Source organism: Scomber japonicus, chromosome 11, assembly GCF_027409825.1.
Source record: "Scomber japonicus isolate fScoJap1 chromosome 11, fScoJap1.pri, whole genome shotgun sequence".
Taxonomy (NCBI): Eukaryota; Metazoa; Chordata; class Actinopteri; order Scombriformes; family Scombridae; genus Scomber; species Scomber japonicus.
In genome coordinates, this window is record NC_070588.1 from 24,752,752 (window position 1) to 24,775,779 (window position 23,028).

General features: G+C 40.9%; 1 protein-coding gene across 1 annotated transcript in view; it reads right to left on the reverse strand.

Annotated features, from left to right (window-relative positions):
• plcl1 (phospholipase C like 1) overlaps nt 1-17,673 on the reverse strand; it is a 77,122-nt gene extending 59,449 nt beyond the window's left edge. Inside the window, exon 1 of the mRNA XM_053328589.1 lies at nt 17,491-17,673. Coding sequence (XP_053184564.1) covers nt 17,491-17,673 — 183 coding nt within the window. The remainder of the gene's footprint in view (nt 1-17,490) is intronic.
• Between the last annotated feature and the right edge of the window lie 5,355 nt (nt 17,674-23,028).

The window sequence follows — 23,028 nt, forward strand, 5'->3', positions numbered from 1 at the left end:
CTATTTTCAGCTGCACGTGTCGTTGATTGACTCAAATTACAGTGCCAATGTTCATGGTAATAAGGGAACATGTCACTCAGTGCAGCTGTGTGTCTGATTGATGTGTTTGTGATATTTTTTTAAACAACAGTGGAGGTCTACGGCACAGAAGGGGTAAGCTGGAGCAGGTTTCGCCGACTTGTTGCAGGATCGCTCTTAGTTTTTGGTCTTTTAACAGCTTTGTTGACAATAAAAAATGACAGATTATTGCCTGCGTTATCTTTTAAGATAACACTGAAGCCCAGTCAGACTGATGCCTCTTCATGTTGTTCCATCTGCTATTTTCTACATAATAAACACTCAGTCGTTTACGCTATGGGGAGCAGTGAAATGAGATTTCTAACATTCATAAATTATTATAATTTTCTGCCATCAGCTGCAGATGTTGTGTCACATAACTGTTTAGTCTGCTCTGTTTTTTGAGGACAGCTCACATAGTTCAGATTTCACACTGAGAAACTGGACACATGAAACAGTGGAAAGTAAATATAATGTGCCAGGTAGCAAAGAGGGAATGATTTCCCAAACAGCTTGAAACATGAACATCACAGAGGGATGAGAATTTATATACTAGAGGGTAGTCAGAAAGAAGCCCTTCGAAATAAGCAGGATATTATATTGGAATACAGCAATAAAGTGTCAATATTGCTGTGGGAGGGTGCACAGGTCCTGAATAGCTTCTTTTGTTTGTCTATTTCCAGTCTACCTTTTCTCTCTCTCTCTCTCTCTCTCCCTCTCTCTCTCCCGCTCTCTCTCTCTCGCTCTCTCTCTCGCTCTCTCTCTCTCTCTTCCGCTTCTGCCTTTTTTCACTTGCAGCCTCCACATGATGATTCACAGAAATGTGTGTGTTCAAAAGCAGTCGACTGTCCCTCTCCACTTGTGTCTCACACACACCAAATCTTCCACCCTCCCATGTCTTTTTCATTTCCCTCTCTCTTCTCTCGCTCTCTCACAATTCGTTCTGCAAGGCTGAATAAAGCTGGTGAAGGAGAGACCAACCGCAAGGATGAAACAGTGAGAGAGCACTCAGGTTATAAATGCAATCATTTCAGAGAAGGACTACCCAAATAATGAGATGACAAATGTTGGATATAAGCAGAAAATTAGTAGAATAACATTTTACTCGTTACTTGTTTATTCAGGTTTAAGATAAATTGGACACAAAATATCTCTGTATGCTTTTTAGGCAGCACTTTGATTTTTTAGGGCATATTTCTTGTTCGTGACATGACTGGATTTCAGTAATCGCAATTTTCTAAAACTAAACACAACTTATTTTCATATGCTGTGAGTAACCCATAAAGCAAATGACTTTTTTGTGAGTCATCTTCAAAACACTGTTGCATTTCTTGGATTAATAATTAAATGTAATCATCCCAGTGTGTGTGTGTGTGTGTGTGTGTGTGTGTGTGTGTGTGTGTGTGTGTGTGTGTGTGTGTGTGTGTGTGTTTGTGTGTATGTATGTATGTATATATATATATATGATTCATGATTGTTTTTTTGGGTGGGGGGGAGGGGCACAGGAATGTTAAAATTTGCATGTGGGAAATGAAGAGATGAAGTTACAGCATGACTTCATGGTGTTCTCTCTTGGACAGAAGCACCTAAATGTGGAGAAGAAAAACTTTATTTTCAAGCCAAGGGGCACTTGGAAGCCTTATTAGTAAGAGCAAGAAATGAATTTGGTCTTCATGTACTGTTTCTAGTTTGCACAGGAATGGAATAATAATAAAGATAAAGCTCAGGAGCTTTTTGTGAGAGCTGACTGTCTGCACAAATAGAAGTCCTATAGGCTTAGCTGAACCAAAGCTTAATGGAAAAGAAATGGTTAAGTTGGATAATGGGTATTTAAAATGTCTTTGATTTGATTATAGAATCAATTCTGTAGTGATTATAATTATAAAAATGTGTTTGCTTTACTGGCACACTGGCAAACTTGCTAAGTAATATTAATCATTCAAAGATTTAAAGACTGTTTTCCTTGCAAGCACTGTTTATTAGCTTCAGAGAACAGAGCTCCATTTCTTCCTTTCTTTCTAATTGCAAATCCAGTCATTTCATTTAATCTTAACCTTATGTCTGTTTCCATTCTCATATTGCAGCCAGTGGACCAGTTGGGTCATAACAATACTAAAAGTAGGGGAAGTTTAACCAGATCATATCATTTTTAAAAAGACAGACTTTGTCATTTTTCCACAGGTAACAATACTGTCTCATGTCTTACTACCTGCACCATTGAGGTGGGAATTGTGGTTCATATCATGTAGGCCAATCAGCCTACATGATATAAGTTTACTCAATAGTTAGCCATTTTCAACTCTCATTTGTGAAATGACCATTCTATTATGGGTTTTGAGGATTTTCCATCATGTAGGCTTATAGTAATAATGGTGGTAGGTATCTGATATGATGCTCATTTTGGTTTGAGACATTTGCGTAGCTGATTCAAGTAGCTGACTGCAGATTATACGGTAAATCAAATCCAAACCCCTCCTTCATTCTCCAATTTTTGAAGAAATGCGTATCCTTCACATGCAGGAGATAAATGCATAGAAACCGTCTATTTAGAAGTATGTTTTTAAAAGTTAGATGGAGATGGATGGAGAATAATTTGGGCTCAGCGGTTGATGGTTAACAGTCCAGCCAACGGCGCTGTATCTGAGAGACAAAAACACACAGAAGAGAAGCAGATGTTGGAAGGATGTAAAAGTGGTTTGTCCCTTAAGGATATAGAGAAAGATGATTAGTGAGGTAATCCTGTTAGCGACCACTGATGGCTGCTTCCAAGAACAACAACCCACGCTCACACTTCTCACTTCGCTCTGTGTGTGTGTGTGCGTGTGTGTGTGTGTGTGTGTGGGTGTGTGCTTGTGTGTGTGTGTGTGTGTGTGTGTGTGTGTGTGGGTGTGTGTGCAGTAAGAAAGTGAGACTGACAGGCAGGAGGAACAGATCAGGCGTGTGATATTCATGATGTAAATTCCTTTTGTCATGACTTTCATTCTTACTTTTCTAGATACGAGATTAATTGGGACAGTGTCAGATCTTATGTTGGACTCTTTGTTTGGTGAACAAAGGTGAAGCAAACACAACCTGGACCCAATATAGGATTGTGTAACAGCAGATTTGTGATTTCAACAACTATAACTACAACTACCACTACTACTACTATTACATTTCTGCAATCATGAGTTGATTGTGCTCCTGTCCAGGAGGCAATGTCTCAAGCAATCTATATAATAATATGTGATCACTTGGTAACCATGGTAACGTGTGCATCAGTACTTCAAAGCAGGAATTTTCCTGTTGTAATCAGAAAGTGAAAAGTGTTTAAAACAGTTGTGTTGCTTTTGGTCCTATATTGTATATTGGCAGTTTTATCTTCAAACATTAAACTACAGCCTTTGAATTTCAACACACTCAGTGTTTATTAAGCATGAAGCCTCAGGCTGATAGGGTTGAATCAAATAATTATATTGCAAATTAATTTACAGTCACAGTCACTTTCCTTTTTAGCCTTTTAGCTTTTCTACCTGTGTGTTTTTAATGATTACATTTGGTGAAAGCAGTCATATAAATAGTCATATAAAGCAATAATAATTGTTAAGTTTGTAGTTTTATTTAATCCTTATTAAAACAGTTACAAGAAGCCTAATAAAACATCAGGTAAGGTCTAGTTTGGGACCAATTTGCAGTTGATTCCATTTAAAAAGGTGCATAGTACCTGAAACCAATTCAGCCAACATTACAGTGTGCATTTGCAATATCTAAGGTGAGGTAGTTACTAGATTGCGTACTGCAGTTACTTGATTTAAAAGAAAGAAGAAATGTGAAGTAGTTTGTTAGCGTGAACAGAGCTTTATAGCCTCATGATACAGAGAACAATGATGAGCACAAAATGTGTCATTTGTGATAAAGTGTAATACACTATAATACACAGGGTTTAATAACTGGAGGGTTGATGTGGCAGCATGGCAATACAGAATTTCTCAGACATGAAGGTCGACCATACAGTAGTCTTACAGATTGAAAAAGACATCCTTTGATTCTATAGAAGAAGCTAAGTTTGTTTCTTCATTTTTGAGTCAAATGTTGAAATGAATAAGTATTTGTATGACTCAACAGGAGTGATATTGGTGCTATTTAAAGTTGCAACACCAGTCAGAGCCACTGGTGGAGGTTGAGAATACCATGTACTTGGTCTGTTCTGCATTTAAAACTAGTCTGTGATTAAGGAGTAATACTTGGAAAGCACAAAATGCAGACTAAAGACTGGGGTGCAGCCTGGGGTGTACATGATTGTATCATCTGCAAAAAAAATAGACAATGAAGTATTAATAAAGGATGTCATTTACGTTTAAAGTAAACAGCAGTGGACCATGCATAGACCCCTGTGGCATACCATTTCTGATGGTAAGAGGGCTTGACTGAGAACCATCAGCAACAGTCTGAGTTCTCTCTGTAGGTAACAGTAGAACCAATTAAGCATGGCTTCATTTTAACCTATAGACTGTAATTTGTGGAGCAGGATTTTATGATTGACAGAAAGAAATGGTGGATTGAATGATGATTAAAAGCTTCAACCATTGATGAACTATCAGAAATATGACCAGATACTTGATTTGTGTTGGGAGATGTGCCCACAGTGAATTCATAAGAGATGCTAAAGAATTAAAGGAGAGACAAAGGAAATGCTTGGTATTTTTCAACCTGGACCCTGTTTTCTGTCTAAGTGATTGATGGGGACAACAATTTCTGAAATTGGTCCAGTATTGAGCCAGAGCACTCCAGCCAGCAGCTACAAACCAGGCTGAGATGTAATCGGTGCTTGTTTTCCCCACTGCCAGGCTCAGATTGTTAATAGTGAGTTATTACTAAATGTCTGACAACATTATGGAAAGATACATACAGAGAAATAAAACATTTTTTTCTTTACCTTTGGCTTGATCCAGCCTGTTTATTATTGTGTCTAACCAGGTCTCACTCAAGGAGAAGTATCATTCTGAAATCTCGTGAGGGTGGAGTTGTTGTTGACATTGAAAATCTTTTTGATAAGCACTAAGCTACACTTTCTGTACTCCTCACCGTACTCTTCTATCCAACATTGTCATGTCTTGTTTGTGCTGCCCCCAAGTGGCCAAGAAATCAGCAGGTTTAAGAACCAAAAATGATGGGAAAAGCATTGCATGCCGAACACAGTTATAGTCATGAGTAGAGGACACACTCCTCTGGACACACACACACACACACACACACACACACACACAATCACATGGGAATAATATCTTCAGGACCTTTGCAGTCACCCATGCACAAATTTGACAAGCTATTCAAAAGGTACAGGGGGATGTTTGAACACACACACATGGCTTTTGGGTGTGGAGAGGGAGTTGGGTTGGGATTATAGGGTTTTGTCATGGGTCCTGTAGTTGCCATGGTAGCAGGTGAGTGTGGTGCCAGGGATCTCCGCTGGTCCCAGTGATGTCACAGCAGCAGACTCTGGCAGCCACACTGCATTCCTGCGCTCTAAAAGAGCTGAAACATGTCCTCCACACACACTCACACACGCACACTGAGAAACACACATGCACATGTTTAGTGACTCACTAACCAAGAAGAAACCCACTCAGAGTCAAACACGCACAAGCTTATAACTACCTTAAGTCTGTTTAATTTCAATAGTGAACAACAAACATTTCTCAAGTACATTAGTACACACGCACACACACACACACACACACACACACACACACACACACACACACACATACATACAGACACAGCTCCGTTCAACTTTCTGGTAAATCAGGACACACCCATTGGCTTTAAAAACCCACAAGTCAGCCGAAGTGGACACACTCATAACAGTGTGATGATGTAGCACTGCTGCAGAAAAGAGAAGGGCAGACAGAAGCTTTGGGAGTAACTAAAGGTGATTCAAAGTGGCAGCTTAGTGTGAATACAGGAGTGGTTTTCCTGAAAGTTTGCTCTTTTAAAATGTCTTTCCTAGAAACCTTTAAAAAGGAGTTCACCTGAACGAGCTGGTCTGAGGTCAGTTTAAGTCGAGTTGTGGTTGAAGTGAAGAAAATTCATGCCAGCACGTCATGATAACATCATGAGTGACATTCCTGCACTGCTGACAAAAGAAAACAGGGGAGATAAAATACCTCACTGATACACAACATTCTTCTCTCCAGTGAGATCACAGAATACGCCTTCTTTTTGTTTTTGTTTTTATTTTAATTTCTTAATGAACCATACTGGTGGCCTGTTCACCTGGCCCCACCCATGTTAGACAAGCCAAGTCACACCAGCACTGGCTGAAAATGGTGAAATGTTGCTTTAAAACCTTTTTATTTCAATGGAGTTGACATGTCCAGTGGATTTGCTTTGACCAGAGAAATTTGAGTCTTTGATGTCGAGTTCAACTTTGGTGAATGCCCTTAAACATCTTGACACTACTGACTTGAGGAGCCAACGAGTCCAAAATGGAGGACGCTAGCATAGTTGATTTGCTGTTTTTCATATTCTATCCTCTATTAAAAGTGTAAACTGCTCTTCTTTAGTGAAATGGTTTGCACACAGTTTTGAGACAAAAGGTACAAACACATCTTGAGAAATCAGTGTGAACTTCCTGTCCTGTTCTCTTCAACTACCACCAGACTAGCTTCCTACAGTTAGCATGCTACAGTAGCAAGCTCGGCAAGTTTTCTTACCCTTTCAAATAAACTGTTATTGAATGGAAAGACATATGATACTGAAAGTAGCTCACCGACTAGACTTGTGAGTAGCACATCACCAAGCCTCTATCATTGTATCAGATTAAATGTGTCATAATAACTCAACAAAATCTCACAAGAATCCAAAAAAAAAAACAAATTGAAACTAAACAAAACTGAGAATAAAACAATAAAAGAGTGAACAATAATCTGTCGTTTCATCCACCTATTGAGATTTTATTCCATTATCATGACACGACTTTAATCCCATATCATTGCTTACAGTAATTGTAACAAGGCCATATGGTTAACCTTGACCGTGTTACTTTCTGTTGTGAGTTGTGATTGTGATGTAAAAGACACCAGTGTGGTTTCCTGGCAACATTTGTAAAGATGTGAAAGGAGACATTTGCAGTGATGGAGGATTCAAACTAGCAAACGCAGTGTGAAAACAGCCTCTGTTACATCACCCAGGATTTATGTGTTGTGTGTTGGGTATTTGTGCATCCCTCTAGGCTGAAGCCCAAAACAGCAAAACAACCCGACGTGAAGTCTCTAGAGTTTTCTCCCATCTATGCACCCCGAGGTTAACACAACACACACACAGAGCAAACTGCATGTGCCTGGATAACTCCCTTTTTCTATTCCGCCCCCCCTCGCCACCACAATATTTCCGCTCACGTTTAATCCTGTTCTTTTCATTTTCTTCACAATATCAGTCTTTCTCTTCATCTACCTCTTTGCCCTCTGCTCTGGAGATGTTTCCCTCCCTACTTTCAAAACCTGAAAACTTTGTGAACTGATAGCAGCAGAAAGGAAAGACAGCTGTGCAACTGAGAGATGTGTTTATGTGTGGGTATACAAAGTTAGAGGGAGGGAGAGGGGTTTTGAACAGGAAGTGATAAACGGCTTGCACTCCTCCTTTCAACCTCTCTCTCTCTCTCTGTCTCTCTCTCTCTCTCTCTCTCTCTTCTGTCCTTGCCACAGTCACCCTGGCAGTCCCTCAACTTTGAACTAGTTTGTGTTTTCAGTTATTCAAATCTAAAAATCCTCTTTATGCTTGGGTATTTTAATTCCAGAGCTGGAAACCTTACAGTGTGGGTAAGTGAAGGTCATTTTGTAAATCCTACATAATTCGTATTAACTCTAATAACAGACATGAACACTCTCACACATTTTAAGTGAGTCTCTCTCTCTCTCTCTCTCTCTCTCTCTCTCTCTCTCTCTCTCTCTCTCTCTCTCTCTCTCTCTCTCTCTCTCTCTCTCTCTCTCTCTCTCTCTCTCTCTCTCTCTCTCTCTCTCTCTCTCTCTCTCTCTCTCTCTCTCTCTCTCTCTCTCTCTCTCTCTCTCTCTCTCTCTCTCTCTCTCTCATTCTGTCTATCATCCTTGTTCCCTGCATACACACTGTCAGTAATACAAATGGCCTGTTTGCCATCTGGTAAATCTGTTAAAGTCCACCTAAAATTTAATTGTTTAAATATGTTTATCTTTATTTTTTTTATTGGTGTTGCGACAACCTTCAGGTCCGCTTTTAAATGACTTTGAGAGAAAGAAGTCAGTTCTTAAAAGGGTGAAATTCATATTCATAATTTTTATGATTTTTTCTTTTTTATAATTTTATATATTCATAATTGTCTACATCGTTGACATCGGTTAACATCAGCCAGTTCACACGCTAAGTATTTTGGTCCTTATTCTATAAAACCACTGCAAACACCCTAACAAAGCTACAAACATTGTCTATCTTTAGCCTGTAAACTGCAGTGGTGTTTACATTGTGTCTCCACACCGCCCCCCGCCCCCCCCCCCCCACACACACACACACACACACACACACACACACCCACTCCATCTTCACTCAAACACATAAAAAGCAGAAGTTCAGATGCACCACAGGTCCACCTTCTTTTTAAAAATAAAAAACCCTTAACAACACAAGTGAAAGTCATATTGTCGCCATGTTTACAGCAAAAAAAAAAGGATGACTTTAAAAGGTGCCCTGTTGAGTTTTGTTGAAAACAGACAAAAGTTATGTTACTCAACTAAATTCTGAGTGTATCCTTGAGGTCTAACAAGTGTGTTGAATGCATTATCCTTCCACATAAAACATTTTTATAGTAGATTTTTAAAAAATAATTTAAATCCTGCATTGTCCATCCATGTTTACTAGTTTGCAGTCTTCTTCACTGCCTTTGCTGGAGCAATGCTGCATTTCTAGTGTTAGCATTTCCAGTGCTAACACTATAATTTTTACTGTATGACGGTGAGCATCATTAGTTCAGAAGTGAGGAAATGAGAAATGGTGCTCTAAATATTATAAATCCAATTTGTGGTTCAAAACTTTATTGGTTAAATTTACACAAAGTGGGCTTAATCATTAGCCCTGGTGGTCTAATGGTTAAAGAGCACATCACCTAACGTCAGCATCCATTTGCTCATGGTGACCTCAAACAAATAAACTAAATCACTGGTTCCAGCTCAACACAGTTCTTTTTTCTCATTCATGTTATGTCTAGCTGTAATCAAGAAATAATGAGGTGCTGATAAGCTTCCTTACATTGCATGGTTTGTTCTTTAACATTAAAGCCAGCTGATATGTGCAATCAGTCAATCACACTGTACAAATGTTTCACACATTGGACTCTATTTCTGTGCAGGTGCAAAGCCAACGGAGGCTCAAACGCTTACATAACACAATCTCCCTTTAGGCAAATGCCAGTTGTTTTTACACTTTTAATGAACCTTAGGGTAGTCGATGTCATAGTTGGTGCATGCCATGAGGTGAAAACACTATGTTTTCTGCTGTAGGATGCCCAAATCTTTGACCAAATGATAATACAACACAACACTGCAGCTATGTCTTTATACAGCTGTTATTCTGCAGGGAAAATACCATAAATCAGTGAGATAAACACATGTGTATGATCTTATTATAATCATCATCAACCAGGATGCGTGTGACCCAATAAACCCATCAACATCTCAACACCATGGGAGAATAAAACAGCTTAGACAACAGTAAATGCATCACTTGCGGGTGTTTCAACACACTCCAACACACCAATTAATATAATGGAAGTATAACATATGGCCATGAAAGCTTGTGTTTTCCCGTATAAGGATCTAACATGACTCTAGCATGACTTTGTCTGCAGCCTTTTTCACACACACATCTGGATCTACTAAAATGGCTTTTGGCATTTAAACTAACAATCTATAGTTCTGTAATGTCTCTATTCAAACTTCCAAATTCCTATTTTACTGATGAATATTTATTATTATGAATATGTTAGTATTTCATCATATTAGCATCTTTACATCAAATATTATTTTGATCACAATTACATTTTTCTATGTGTGTTGCTGTACTTGGAAATGCATCAAAATTGCAATTACAAGGTAGTTGTAAGTTTTTGGATCATGTTACATAATTTTGCACAAGGGGCAGTTGATTTATAAACCCTTTTTTTTGCTTTGAGTCAGTGTTAGGATAAGAAACATGTCAATTTAAAGTTTACACTCTTTACCAAGTTTAGGATCCTGCAAGAAAAAGTTACAAAAATTATGCTGAAGTCTTAAATTTTCCATGATGGCTAATTGACTCAAATGTTACACTGACATTTGTGTAATGAGATAGGTTAATGTCCCAAAGGGTCTAACTTTGTGTGTCTGACACTAAATGGGAGGCGGCGGGCAAACATTACAACTGCTGCAATCCAATACACAGCTCCTCATGAATGCTACCCTTGTAAAGCTGCCTGTATTGTAGCGTGGAAGTCGAGAGGTGTCAAATATGTCGAGGCCGCTCTCTTGTGGTGTTTTTCTTTTGGATTGTTATGTAGCGAGGAGTTTAATTTTTGTATAATTTTGCTGTCCTTTCACATTTGTGGACCTCTTCAAGGCCGAGAGACTGACACGTTGAGCAATGGTAGAAAAATAACAAGTGTGTGTGTGTGTGTGTGTGTATATGTGTGTATGTGTGTGTCTCTTGCTCTCACACCCACAAACTCCTGACCGGCAGCTGTGATGAGGTGGTGTGTGTTCCCGGAGAGAGGTGGCACCAGTAGCAGAATGATACTGGGAGACAGAGGGTCCTCAGTGGCTCTAATTGCTTTGCATGGGCACACACACACAAACACACACAAACACACAATCACAGGGGATACATTGTCATTACTCTGGACCGGTTTCCAGGAGTGCGTTGCAAACAAATCATTGTTAACTTCTTGACACGGCAGGAGGGGAACAGAGAGTCAGAGCGAATGGACCACATCGAGAACAATAATGCCAAGGAAGACAACAGAAAGCATCAGAGTGATGCTGAATGACAATGTGAGGGAAAAACTGGGATTGGAAAAGAGAAAGACACAATGCAGCATTTCAGACGAGGGGAATAGGAAGTGCAGATGGGAGAGGAGAAGGAAGCAGAGTGGGATAAGAAGCGCACATGCCACTTTGTCTGAGAAAGGACAAAAATAAACTCAGCGACTCATATCAGACATGAGCAGGGCTCCCACTGTGGCCTTGATATGAAATTCCATGACTTTTCCATGACTTTCCCCTTTATGGAGTGAAGGAACATCTGTGCACTTACAATTAGTCATTTATGGTCTGTTAATGTTGTTTCTCAGCTCAGACAACCATGTGATAACTGGTCTGATTTAAAAATACAAGAAAAAAAAAAAACACCAAAAGCTCTAAAATAACTCCATGTTTAACCACAGTAACAGTATCAGCTGGTTCTGATTGAAATATCTCAACAACTTTTAGATGGATTGTTGTGTAATTGTGTGGAGATATTCACTATCCCCAGAGGATGAAACATACTGATGATTCCCTGAACTTTCCTCTTGCAACAAATGGTGTGTGTGACTGTTTAATGAAGATAGAGGCAAGGATGGGGAACACAGTACAACACACATACAAACAGCTTGTTTTTCTGGCACGTGCTCAGACAGTCCACACAGTCACACATTTTGGGTTGTGTGGTGATGTCGGCAAAGGTGTGGACCCTCGCATAGGCAGATGATGACATTTACAATCACATAGACCCACGGGGTTACGGCTATAAATACGGCAATAAAATACAATCCAGGAAGTTGGAGTCACAGATTTATGCATTTAAAGGCACATTTGACACTAAAACAATGACTTTCTATAACTATTTTACCTTTTGTGGTGGCAATAGCGAGGTAAACAGGAGAAATACTGCAGCTCTGTACAACCGCAGCACCTTGCACGATGACGTCACAGCTCCAAAAGTTGAGCCTGATTAAGTTTTTTGACAGATGATCCTGTTTTGTTTTGGTGGCACCCCATAAATTAGCACCTGCAATGGACTGCCCCCATTCAAAAGAACAAGACCGCCATAGTCACGTTACGATATTCTTTTCAAATGACTAATGACAAAGGTTTAGATGACCAAAGATAATGTGCTCCCATTACACTTCTTAAAAATCAATAATATTCAACCAACTGAATCAATCCCTGCTGTAATACTGGGCACAGTCTGGCGGTCAAACTCTGAGACATCAAGGCTCTGCACTGCAAACTAAATCACAAGAGAACTGTGGAGAGACACTGTCCTTCAGCGCCGTAACAGCAAGCAGTCAGGCAACACACCGGCCTGTCAGGGAGACATCCAACCATGCCTTCCCTTGAGCCCCCCATCCTGAAAAACGTCTGTGTGTATGTCTGTGTGTGTGTGTATGTGTGTGTGTTTTCACTCATGTGTGTGCATAAAGCTCAACTGTTAATCCCACACCACTCTCTCAGGCCCTACTGGCATGCCTACCACTATACACAGTGCTTGCCTTCTGGCCTCTTCCACAGTAATGCTGTAAGCTAATTACTGATGGTTTGCTGGAGAAAATTGATATAACATCCTGAGCCTAATGTGTTTAACTTGATTGAGATTAACGTCCCTTTAACTCACTCTTAATATGTGATGAAGCGGCGATCTGTCAGTCGTTCCAGCTCATCCGTACGGGGATGACTATAGGCTTATAATAACAATGCATGAATGAGTGAAGATGAGCTGGAAGCTGGAATGATGAAGGATGGACAATCAAACAGTTACAGATGTTTGATTTAATTATGGGATATTTCTGGGTGAAATGTTATTGCATTAAAAATGGAAGAACCTGAACAGATGCTTTTTACAGGTCACAAAGAATACCGCACTGCTTTTTCTTTTTTCTTTTTTTTTTGTTGAAGCCTACAATTTTTTTTTTACAAAGAGCAGTTTGCTGCATCTTTTTTTTTATTATTGTTGCTTGGCAACCAACGAATCACCTGTCCTCAGACTAACCATTATTTTTGCTGTGAAGTAAACTCGCTCCAGCCTTTTTCTGTTCAACTACAGATGGTAAAGTCATGTAGCTCCATGTATCCAATAACAGCCACCACTTTGTTTGTCCTCCGTGACTGTTATTGCCACTTGTTGTCATCACCACTACAAAAGGTCCGCCTATCAATTCATCAGACTGGACAATGGGGGAAAAAAACACAAACAACATTGGGCACTTGTTTTGCTCTGAGTTGAAGTTTTTTCAACTTGAGGCACTCCTGTAAAAAACAAGTTGCCTAGAGAGAGAGAGAGAGAGAGGGGGTGGTGGGGGTGGGGGGGGGGCTGCTACAAAGTGCTCTGTCTGATCGGGGTCTCGGTCTTTCTATCTTCCTGTCAAACACACACACACACACGCAACCCAACAAGCCTCTAGGTGTCACCCACACTCTCACAGCTTCATTTATATTATCTACAAGAGAAAATGAAAGTTTGAACAGAAACGTATGATAAGATGGACCTTGAATTTTAATGTGCGCCATTCTTGCTTTCCCCTGGTCTTGCTCAATCCTCTCCGTAGTCCTACTTCCTTAAGGAGTAATAAAGGGCTTTTCTCTACAGACAAGCACATCATTATTTTCTTAATAAAGTAGGGATGTGGGAAGAGTTATTTCTGGCATTAAGGGTCAAGAGGTGACGTGTTTTTGGAGCACCTTTAAGGCTTGAATGGACTTGTCGCTTTTCGAGGATGAATCATCAGTGAGAAAAAAAAAGAAGAAAAAAAAGCAACCGTGTTTGAAAGAATCAGGTCTTTGATAAAAAAAATTTAAAAAAGGTCAAAGATTCAATAGTCAGAGACACAATGAAGTCAATCACAACTCTTGAGGAGCATTTGTGGTAAGAAAAAAAAAACATCATTGTGCTTAAAAGACGTGTCAATTCATTCAGCAGTAAAAAAAATTCACTCTGTTTTTAGTGAAATTAGCTACTGTGTTTCAGAGTTTTGTTCCTGCATCAACAAACCTTTGGCTACAGTTCACATTTGCCTCACTGGCTGAATTCTTCTACATAGCAATTGCCCCAGTGCTCCATGGGTATTGTTATGATTAATCACCATATCAAACTGACTTAAAGACTTAAAGAGGTGACATATCAACACTCAAAAACTAAAAAAAAAGTGACACATTTATATGATATCTACACAACATAAGTCTATAGTATTGTTGAAACCAAGCCAAGAGACTCATGTGTGTCTGCGCTCAGGAACTATATCCTGTGAAAAGCATGTATCTCCAAAGCATCAATTTTCCATGAGCAAAGAAAAACAGCCTTTTTTTCAGATAATCTAGAGGAGGGGTCTGTAATGATTTATTTAACCACAGAAGAAGAAGAAACATTTGATCCTTCAATTCCGCTGAAATATTCAAAATCACCAACTTTGGACATGCATGGTTTTAACAGGACAGTCACATTATGTTAAAAAAAACAACCCCTCAAGCTCTCATTTAGAGTGAGGATAATAATCTGGAATCAGCAACTCCATCCACTTCACTACTCTATGATCTGTAAGGTCCAAACTGAGTATGTGGGCTCTTTGCTTGCTTTAAATATGACGAGAACACACTGACAATGACACATCTGCTGGGGCGTGCACGGATAGCACTGTATATGCATGCCAGTTTAGCTATTTAACCCTTAAACAGGCCTTACTAGTTATGTCATTTCCACCTAAAGGAAGGAAGGAAGGAAGGAAAGAAGGAAGGAAGGAAGGAAGGAAAGGAGGGAAGAAGGAAGGAAAGGAGGAAGGAAGGGAAGGAAGGGAGGAAGAAGGAAGGAAAGGAAGGAAGGAGGAAGGAAGGAAGGAAGGAAGGAAAGGAGGGAAGATTGAAGGAAAGGAGGGAGGAAGGGAAGCAAGGGAGGAAGAAGGAAGGAAAGGAAGGAGGGAGGAAAGAAGGAAGGTAGGAAGGAAAGGAAGGAGGAAGGGAAGGAAGAAAGAAAGGAAGGACAGATGAAGGAAGGAAGAAAGGACAGAAGGAGGGAACATTTACCCTAACAGCTGAACTTAGATCTGAGGAAGGAAGGAAGGAAGGAAGGAAGGAAGGAAGGAAGGAAGGAAGGAAGGAAGGACACAGGAAGGACCCGGGAGGACCCGGGAGGACAACAGGAAGGTTAAAGAGTCTGTATCTTCTGGTGCACGTTGTCTGTTTAAGGGTTAACCACATCATCGATAAATGTTGAAACTGTTCCACGTCCCATTTCATTCGTCCCTCGAGAGACAAACATTGTCACACCCACAAAAACAGCATTTCCAAAGATGCAGAATATCTCAGGGGCAATTTGAGGGGAAAGTCTATTTAAAATGATGCACCAGACAACCAAAATATTACCACTTGGGGATTAATTATACAGTTTCACTGTGAAACTGGAACAAGCTGATACAGATATATATGATACTGTTAGGACAGAATGACCATGAATGAATCAAAAACATGAGTGAGAACAGGATGAATGGAAGAAGATCATTTCAGGTGAAACAAAAAAAGAGAAAACTGAATGTTATGAGGATAAATCAGAACAGGCAAGAGTCTCTCTGCAGCCAATGATGACGATGATGATAATGATGAGAAGGAGGAGGAGGAGGAGGAGGAAGAGGAAGAGGAGGAGGACAATTATCTTAACCATTAGCTACATGCTGGCTCTTTAGCTGAACATGCAATTACTGCATCCGTGTAACAGTTTAGAGCTCGCCGACTGAACAAGGACTGCCTTAATTGACTGCATGTGTGTGTGTGTGTGTGTGTGTGTGTGTGTGTGTGTGTTTCGATGAGGGAGGAGGGCTGAACAAACAGAGGTGTGTGCGTGCATGTATATAGAAGGTAACATGGTCTGTGTGGGCATCTCAGACACACATGTGAGTATGTGTTGTGGTAGTAATGAGAAGCCAGCCTCGCCCTTTCCCTTCCTTTCAACTGGTCCCCCTCACCTCAATAGACTTCCTTTAAAGGGGAACTCCGCCAATTTTACACATCTAAGTCTGTTTACAGGTCTTGGGGGGAAAAAAAAGAAAAAGTTGTATAAAGTCAAGGAGCATGAACTGTCTCCTCCTAATGCTCCCACCCAGTATACACCAACTTATTTTAAGAGACTGAGAAAGACTTTTGTAGACAGTTGGTGATATTCCAACTACCTTTTAGCCGAGACTTAAAGGTTCAATGACGAGCTTTTGTTGTCACGGCTGACCGTGCCTGTCACTGACATCACTTCTCTCATCTGCCCATCCTTTCATGTCCTTCCTCCCCCCCCAGCAGCAGTCAAAGGACACTCTGTTCAGCTGGGTCTTCCAGATGGGGCTCGCTGGGCTCATATGCAGAAATGTCCCATCATACTGTACGTGCAAGAGCCTGGTCAGATTCATCATGAGAAGGTCATAAGCCTCTACTGCAGCTAAGTAGATTCAACTGCTTCAACTGTCTTTAACACCACAGAAATCCTCCTCCTGCCTCATATGTCTTCAGGCTAAATGACCTCACGCAGACAGGTGATGTATCACCTGAGGCGCAGAGCTTCCTACTGAGGGGAGAGGTTTGACGTGAAAGGTGATGATCCCAAACACGATCCTCACTTGTACACCCTGCTCCATCTAGAGGTCCGGTGACCTGCAACTTGAGCACAGGTGGCATCGGAAAAGCATGATGTCACCACCACGTTGGTTGATTTATAGGTGAGGGGTCTTATAGCCTGTAGACCAACACTAATGATATACACCTACAATGTGTTGTGTGTGTGTGTGTGTGTGTGTGTCTGTGTGTGTGTGATTATGTGCAGCATAGGCTCATAATACTTCTATAAAATCGTTGTTCCTAGACTCTCTCTTTCCATGGTGTTTAATCCTCAAAAGAATGTATTTAAGGATTCTTATGAGGATAAATGAATGCTTAGGGAGCTTTTAGTCTCTGGGAATTTAGTGTCACACAGAAGCAACGAATCGGAAGTCAGGTATTTTTTTCACCTTCAGCCGTCATCCTTATCATCTGAGAATGTGGCATGGCCACTTTAAAACCCTGTTAAAAGGTCAAAGAAGGAGATTGTGGAAGTTGAAACGTGTGGCGCGCGCAGACAACAGGATCCTTTATCTCCTGTCATATGCACGTCAAAACACGTCTGGCCTCTGACTGGCTCTTAAAAATGAGACCTGTTACTTTTCAATCCAGTACCCTATCGCATTTTTTTTTCTCACTTGTTGAAACACTCCATGGCCAGGTATCTCTTGCACTTAGTTTTCACAGCTCATTGGGTGTTATTTCACACCATGACTTATTGAATAAACAACACACCCAATGTTTTGCTATTTTCACCACGTTGAGGTGGGGGGGGGGGGGGGGGGGGGTTCACGGGTCAATTGGAGCCAAAACAACCGGTCAAAACACCACAGTGATCACATTCATTTACCTTAATGATGCTGCTCCGGCGTGGTGCTGCTTTCACCGACTCCAGGAGGATTGTGTCGGTGTCCTGGCCGCCGCCACCGGGGAGGATGACACCACTCCGCCGGCCACGGGACACTCTGGGCGGCATGCAGTCCGGCGCTCCGTCGCTGCACAGCCCGTCTCCAAATCCATCGCGCTCAGACATGTCGACGAGAAGGATGATGACAAAGGGTCGATTTAAAAAAACACACAGGTGGAGGGAAAAATTAATCAACTCGTCGTTTCTGACCCGAATAAAGTTTGACTCTGCTGTGCGTGGATGCCATTTAAAAGGAGGAAGGGATACGCGCTTCAGCCGCTGTCTCAGTCACACTAGAGGAAACTGATCCCCTCCTTCTTAATTTCCTAAATTATGAACCAATGCTCGGAGTCAGTGAACCACACCGTGTTGACTTCAGGTTGTTTATCTGAGCTGACAGTCCATCCCCAAGACAATGAAAACGCAGCTCTGTGGAAATCAAAGCATCACACGCAGGTATACAGTAGAGACTTGGAGAAAAAGCTGGACTGGTGCGGTGGTGCTCCCCGGAGACGCGCAACAAGTCTTCACCATTCAGTCTTGTTGATCTTCGAGGGGTTCAAGGCACAGTTTGTGCATCCAAAAAAAGAAAAGAAAAAACATTTAAAGCCTCAGTGCATGACGAGAAATCATGAAAACGTGGCGGTGTTAGTGAGAAAAGGGTCTTAAAACAATCCAGCGTTGGTTACAAGGCTGACCGAAACCTACTCCATTCTCCCCCAAAAACACATCGATGTCAAAGTGCAGAGAGGTGGGGAACTTGCGCTGCAGTTTGGCTTCAGCTGGAGAGAAGGAGCGCACAGCTGGCACCTCGGGGCGCATCTCTCGGACTAAACACAGCTGCTGTGATAGTCCCGCTTGTACTCAGGGCAACAACAGACGACTTTTGACGAGAATAGGCAACACAATTGACAGTCGCACCGCCTCTAACCCGCCACCCCTCCCTTCATCCCTCCACCCGGCTCCTCCTACAGGCTGCCCCCAAATCATGAGTGACGCACGCAGCTGCCAATGCGCAGGCGGCTCGGAGATTTGGAAGCAGGCGAAGCTGCTGATTGGTGGAGGGTCGAGTCCCAGGGCGCGAGACAGGCTCATTATCACTTTTTAAGGAGCACAATCCAGGCAGTAGGGGCACAGGCGGGGCAGATTCACAACATAAACAGTTTTTTTTCTCCTTCTGTTTTCATCATTACTTCGATGGTATGAGGCAAAGCTTTGGCCTACATTTAAAAGCCATATCTGAAATGAAAAAAAAGTCTCAGCAGTGTCTTACTTGCTGCTGGTACTTAAGAAAACACACATTGATTTTCAAGATGATTCAATAAACAGAGCATTGTTTCCTTAAAAAACAATCTACTGTCAAAAGACTTGACAAAAGACTGCTTACTTTGATATTACATCTCACGAGTAAACAAACAAAACACCATACATCCATTACCTAATAAGTTCAGAACAGAAACTATTTTCTCTCCATGTTGTTATTTAAAGCAAACTTTATCTGAAATTCATTAAATACACACAGATTTACAGAAAGCATCAAACTCTCCAAGCACAGGTCTTTAAAAAAATACCACAAAGCCAAAAGACTGTCTTATCTGTCTTACTATTATATATCTGAGCTGCACACCTGATCCCTGACCTGTCATTATTGTCCAGCTGGAGCTGGTTCACAGCGCAGGCCAACCAGTAAAGATTGGTAAGCAGCGTGGAGGTATAATAAAAGTGTGATCAATTATTTATTGCTGTTGCAAAATTGCCTTTTCTCTCTTGGGCCCCTTGCAGGGAGGTCAGAGATCAGGGTCAAGGAGACAGCAGCACCCCTGAAGCTGGCAGGGATTTAGTGTCTTGCTCAAGGACACATCAGCAGAGTGGATTCTTACGCACACATGTTGTTGTCTGGATGACGTAGTACAGGCCTTCTATTACACTGACTCCCAGTCAGGGACACTTGTACCCAAGGGAGTGCTTCTGCAGTGTCCAACTCAACTAAATTGAAAAATATAGAAATTGTAATTTAATAAATGTTGATTTATTAGTTTATTTACAAATGACATGCCTCCCAGAGTCAACTGTAATAACTGCACACTCCTTGCTGCAACTGAGGGTCGTGTCTAGATGGTATCTCCTGGATTTGCAAAAGAACTAAAATTATTATTTAAACCATGATCTCTCCTAACCCTAACTAAGTGTTTTTGTGCCTGCACCGAACCAGAACTTAACCACAGATTATATCATACAGATAAATTCTTTTGTACATGACACACAACGCACACAATGAAGGAACAACACAAATTAATTGAGGCTGATGGGAATGTCATTTGCTTTACAGATATTTGGTCTTGGGCAAATTAAAATGTTCACTTGTTGATGAATAATAACCAAAATGATCACAAATCATACTGAGAGGAACATGAATGTGTTTACCTACTTTCATGGTAATAGTTGTCGGGACATTTTCCTCAAAACCACAAATCACCAAAGTCATTAGGATTCATCCCAAAGGGTATTGTGTCTAAACTGGCGGTCTGCATACCCCTAATGGTCCATGATGGAACTGCAAGGGGTCCATGTAATAATAATAATATAGGTTTTTAAAAATCCCATGGCCTTTACATGACCTCATATTGATCAGCAATACAAACTCATCATCAGACACAAACACAAAGAAGAAGAAGGGTCCTACCTCACTGATACATGTTGTGGTCCTGCGTTTCTTTCATAACTATTGTTCCAAAATCATTGAAACGCTATCAGGGTCACTACAGGTGGCCTTTAACCCAGTTGCATTATGGCACTCTTTGGGGTAATACCGGATACAGTGGTGCAGCCAAAAAATTAAAGCGGACCTTGTGGCCTTCTTGATCCTATTGGCGAGAAGACTGATGTTACTTTGTTGCAAGTTATCCTCTCCTCCATCCCATGAGGCATGAGGCCTGGATCAGAGATGTTCTTCACTTTCAGTAAATCACAAAAGATGGAATTTTTCAAGATGAGGCAACCGCTCTTCCAACATATGGAGTCATTACAGTTCGAGGCTGTACCTCAGTGATGCTGGCTGTTGTTGTTTTTTTTAGTATTTTTCCTTTTAATCTTGCTCCTTTGATTACTGAATACTGATCTGTAGCACAAACAGTGAATATTTTTGCAATTTATCCTGAAGCCTGTTTTGTGTTTATTAGTTTCATAATTACTGTTTTTGCCATATGTATGTTTATATGCCATTCATTTTTGTATGTTTTTTTTTAAACATACTGAAACAATTTGTGAAACTACTTTTTACAATGTAGAAAATCACCAATAAAAAGAGTTTTGAGGGAAAATGTACTAAGTACTGGCAATATGAAAAATGGCTAAAACTAAACAAACAGCCTGTTCCAGACACTAGTCAAACACACTTTCTGTCCACAGGGGAAGCAAACCAAGACAGAGAACAGAACGAGACAATATAAAGAGGATTACATCATGGTTATGTTGATTTACAATAAAGTTCGCTCGGTTTTCAATTAGCCTCATGCAGTTTCTGTAAGCAAGGGGTCCAGTACCCCAAAAAGATTAAGAACCACTGCTCTAGGGGGCATGAATTTCTGTACCCAATGTCATGGTAATCCATCTAAAAGTTGTACAGTTTGTCCGTCTGGACAAAATTAGTTACTGTTTAAAACCTAAATTGAAACAAAGTGGTTGGGGTTAGCTGACAGGGCTTTGGGGGTACGTCAGACAAAAAAATGCCCCATCATGTAAAACATCTGAACACATAGAACACATAATGCAATAGACTGGACTTCTTTATACTGCATTTGGAAATAAAAGACTTTTAAGCTACAAGGCCTGGATGAAGCGGAGCACGTGTCCATAAAGCATAATTTCCCTGAATCCAGATGAACTTTGAGCTCCCTATTTATACAGAAGAATCACTTTGAAGGTAGCTTAGAATCGGCTTTAACTCGCAGACTGCCCTGAATCCCCTGAATTATTTTCTGAAGGTGTTCCAGACTGAGCAGATATGAGTGTGTGTGTGTGTGTGTGTGTGTGTGTGTGTGTGTGTGTGTGTGTGTGTGTGTGTGTGTGTGTGTGTGTGTGCGTGTGTGTGTGTGCATGCGTGTGGGAGGGGGGGGTTATGTGTGTTGGACCTTGAGCCACACAGCTGTGGAATGTGGTCAGCTGGTGAGGCCTATTAACGCATGAAGCTCACCCAGTCGCACCTCAGTGTTAGTATTTGTGGAACCAGTATTCATTCGTGAAATGAAAGAATTTGTCTTTTCTCATAATGGTTACAAAGCCAAGAATAGATCAGTTTTTACCACTTGCTGCATTACACAGAGAGTATACAGTAGTTTGTATGACATGTATGTTATGGTTAATACTCATTTGGTGTTGCCAAAAAAAGAATTGGGGTTGCTCCCTGCAGCCACTCACTGCTTCTAGTGTATAGGATGGGTCAAATGCAGATGATAACATTTCAGTGTATATGAGTGCTGAGAAATGACCAACAAGAAATCTAAATGTCAATTTTAATCTTAAGTCATAGTGGAGATACATTCAGCCTCCACAATTCATTTTCATTTTTCATTTCAAGAGATTTATTCCTTGTTCATTGTTGACAGTTAAATGCCAGGTTACTTGGCCTTGCTGCGAAATGACAAAAGGTTTTGAGATGAGGTGACAGTCAAATATAAGAGCTTGGACAAAATAAATGTTGTATGGTGTTTTTATCCCCTGCTGAAAATCAGTAGAGGGTGAAAAAGGAATGTGAATTCATATCCAATTGTCCGTCTGCTGAAACTCATGCCTTCATGCTATGCTGCCACCTTTGTGTGAGAAAGTCAGAGCAAAGGCCTTTTGGAGGTCTAATGATGTGTGTGTGTGTGTGTGTGTGTGTGTGTGTGTGTGTGTGTGTGTGTGTGTGTGTGTGTGTGTGTGTGTGCGTAGTACTTACAACACTTTCTGGGACATAAACAAGACATAACACCAGTTGATTGGGGACAGCTTGTGCAATTTGTGGACAAAAGCCGTGTCCCCAATTGGTAAATTGGTTCAGTGGAAATGAATGTAAGTCTATGCAAATACCCCAAAAGTGACAGAAGTAAGACTGTGTGTGTGTGTGTGTGTGTGTGCATGCGTGTGTGTGCGTATGTGTGTGTGTGTGTGTGTGTGTGTGTGTGTGTGTGTGTGTGTGTGTGTGTGTGTGTGTGTGTGTGTGTGTGTGTGTGTGTGTGTGCAAATGTGTAAAATGTTCAGTGTGGTCAGTAGACAGGTGCATGCTGTTCTCAGTTGGGCTTGTCTGCTAGTCTCCTCAGAACCTTGAGAAAAAAAAGAAGAGCCTAATACACAAGAACAGGTCATCCTATTCTACAAACTCTTTCTCTGCTTCACGTAAACATTGTCTAAAAATACATTTATATCCACACTGTGCCTCCGTTTACTTTTGTACTTTTATTGGACCATATTAAACACATTTGGGGTAGCTACTTTCCCTTTGTT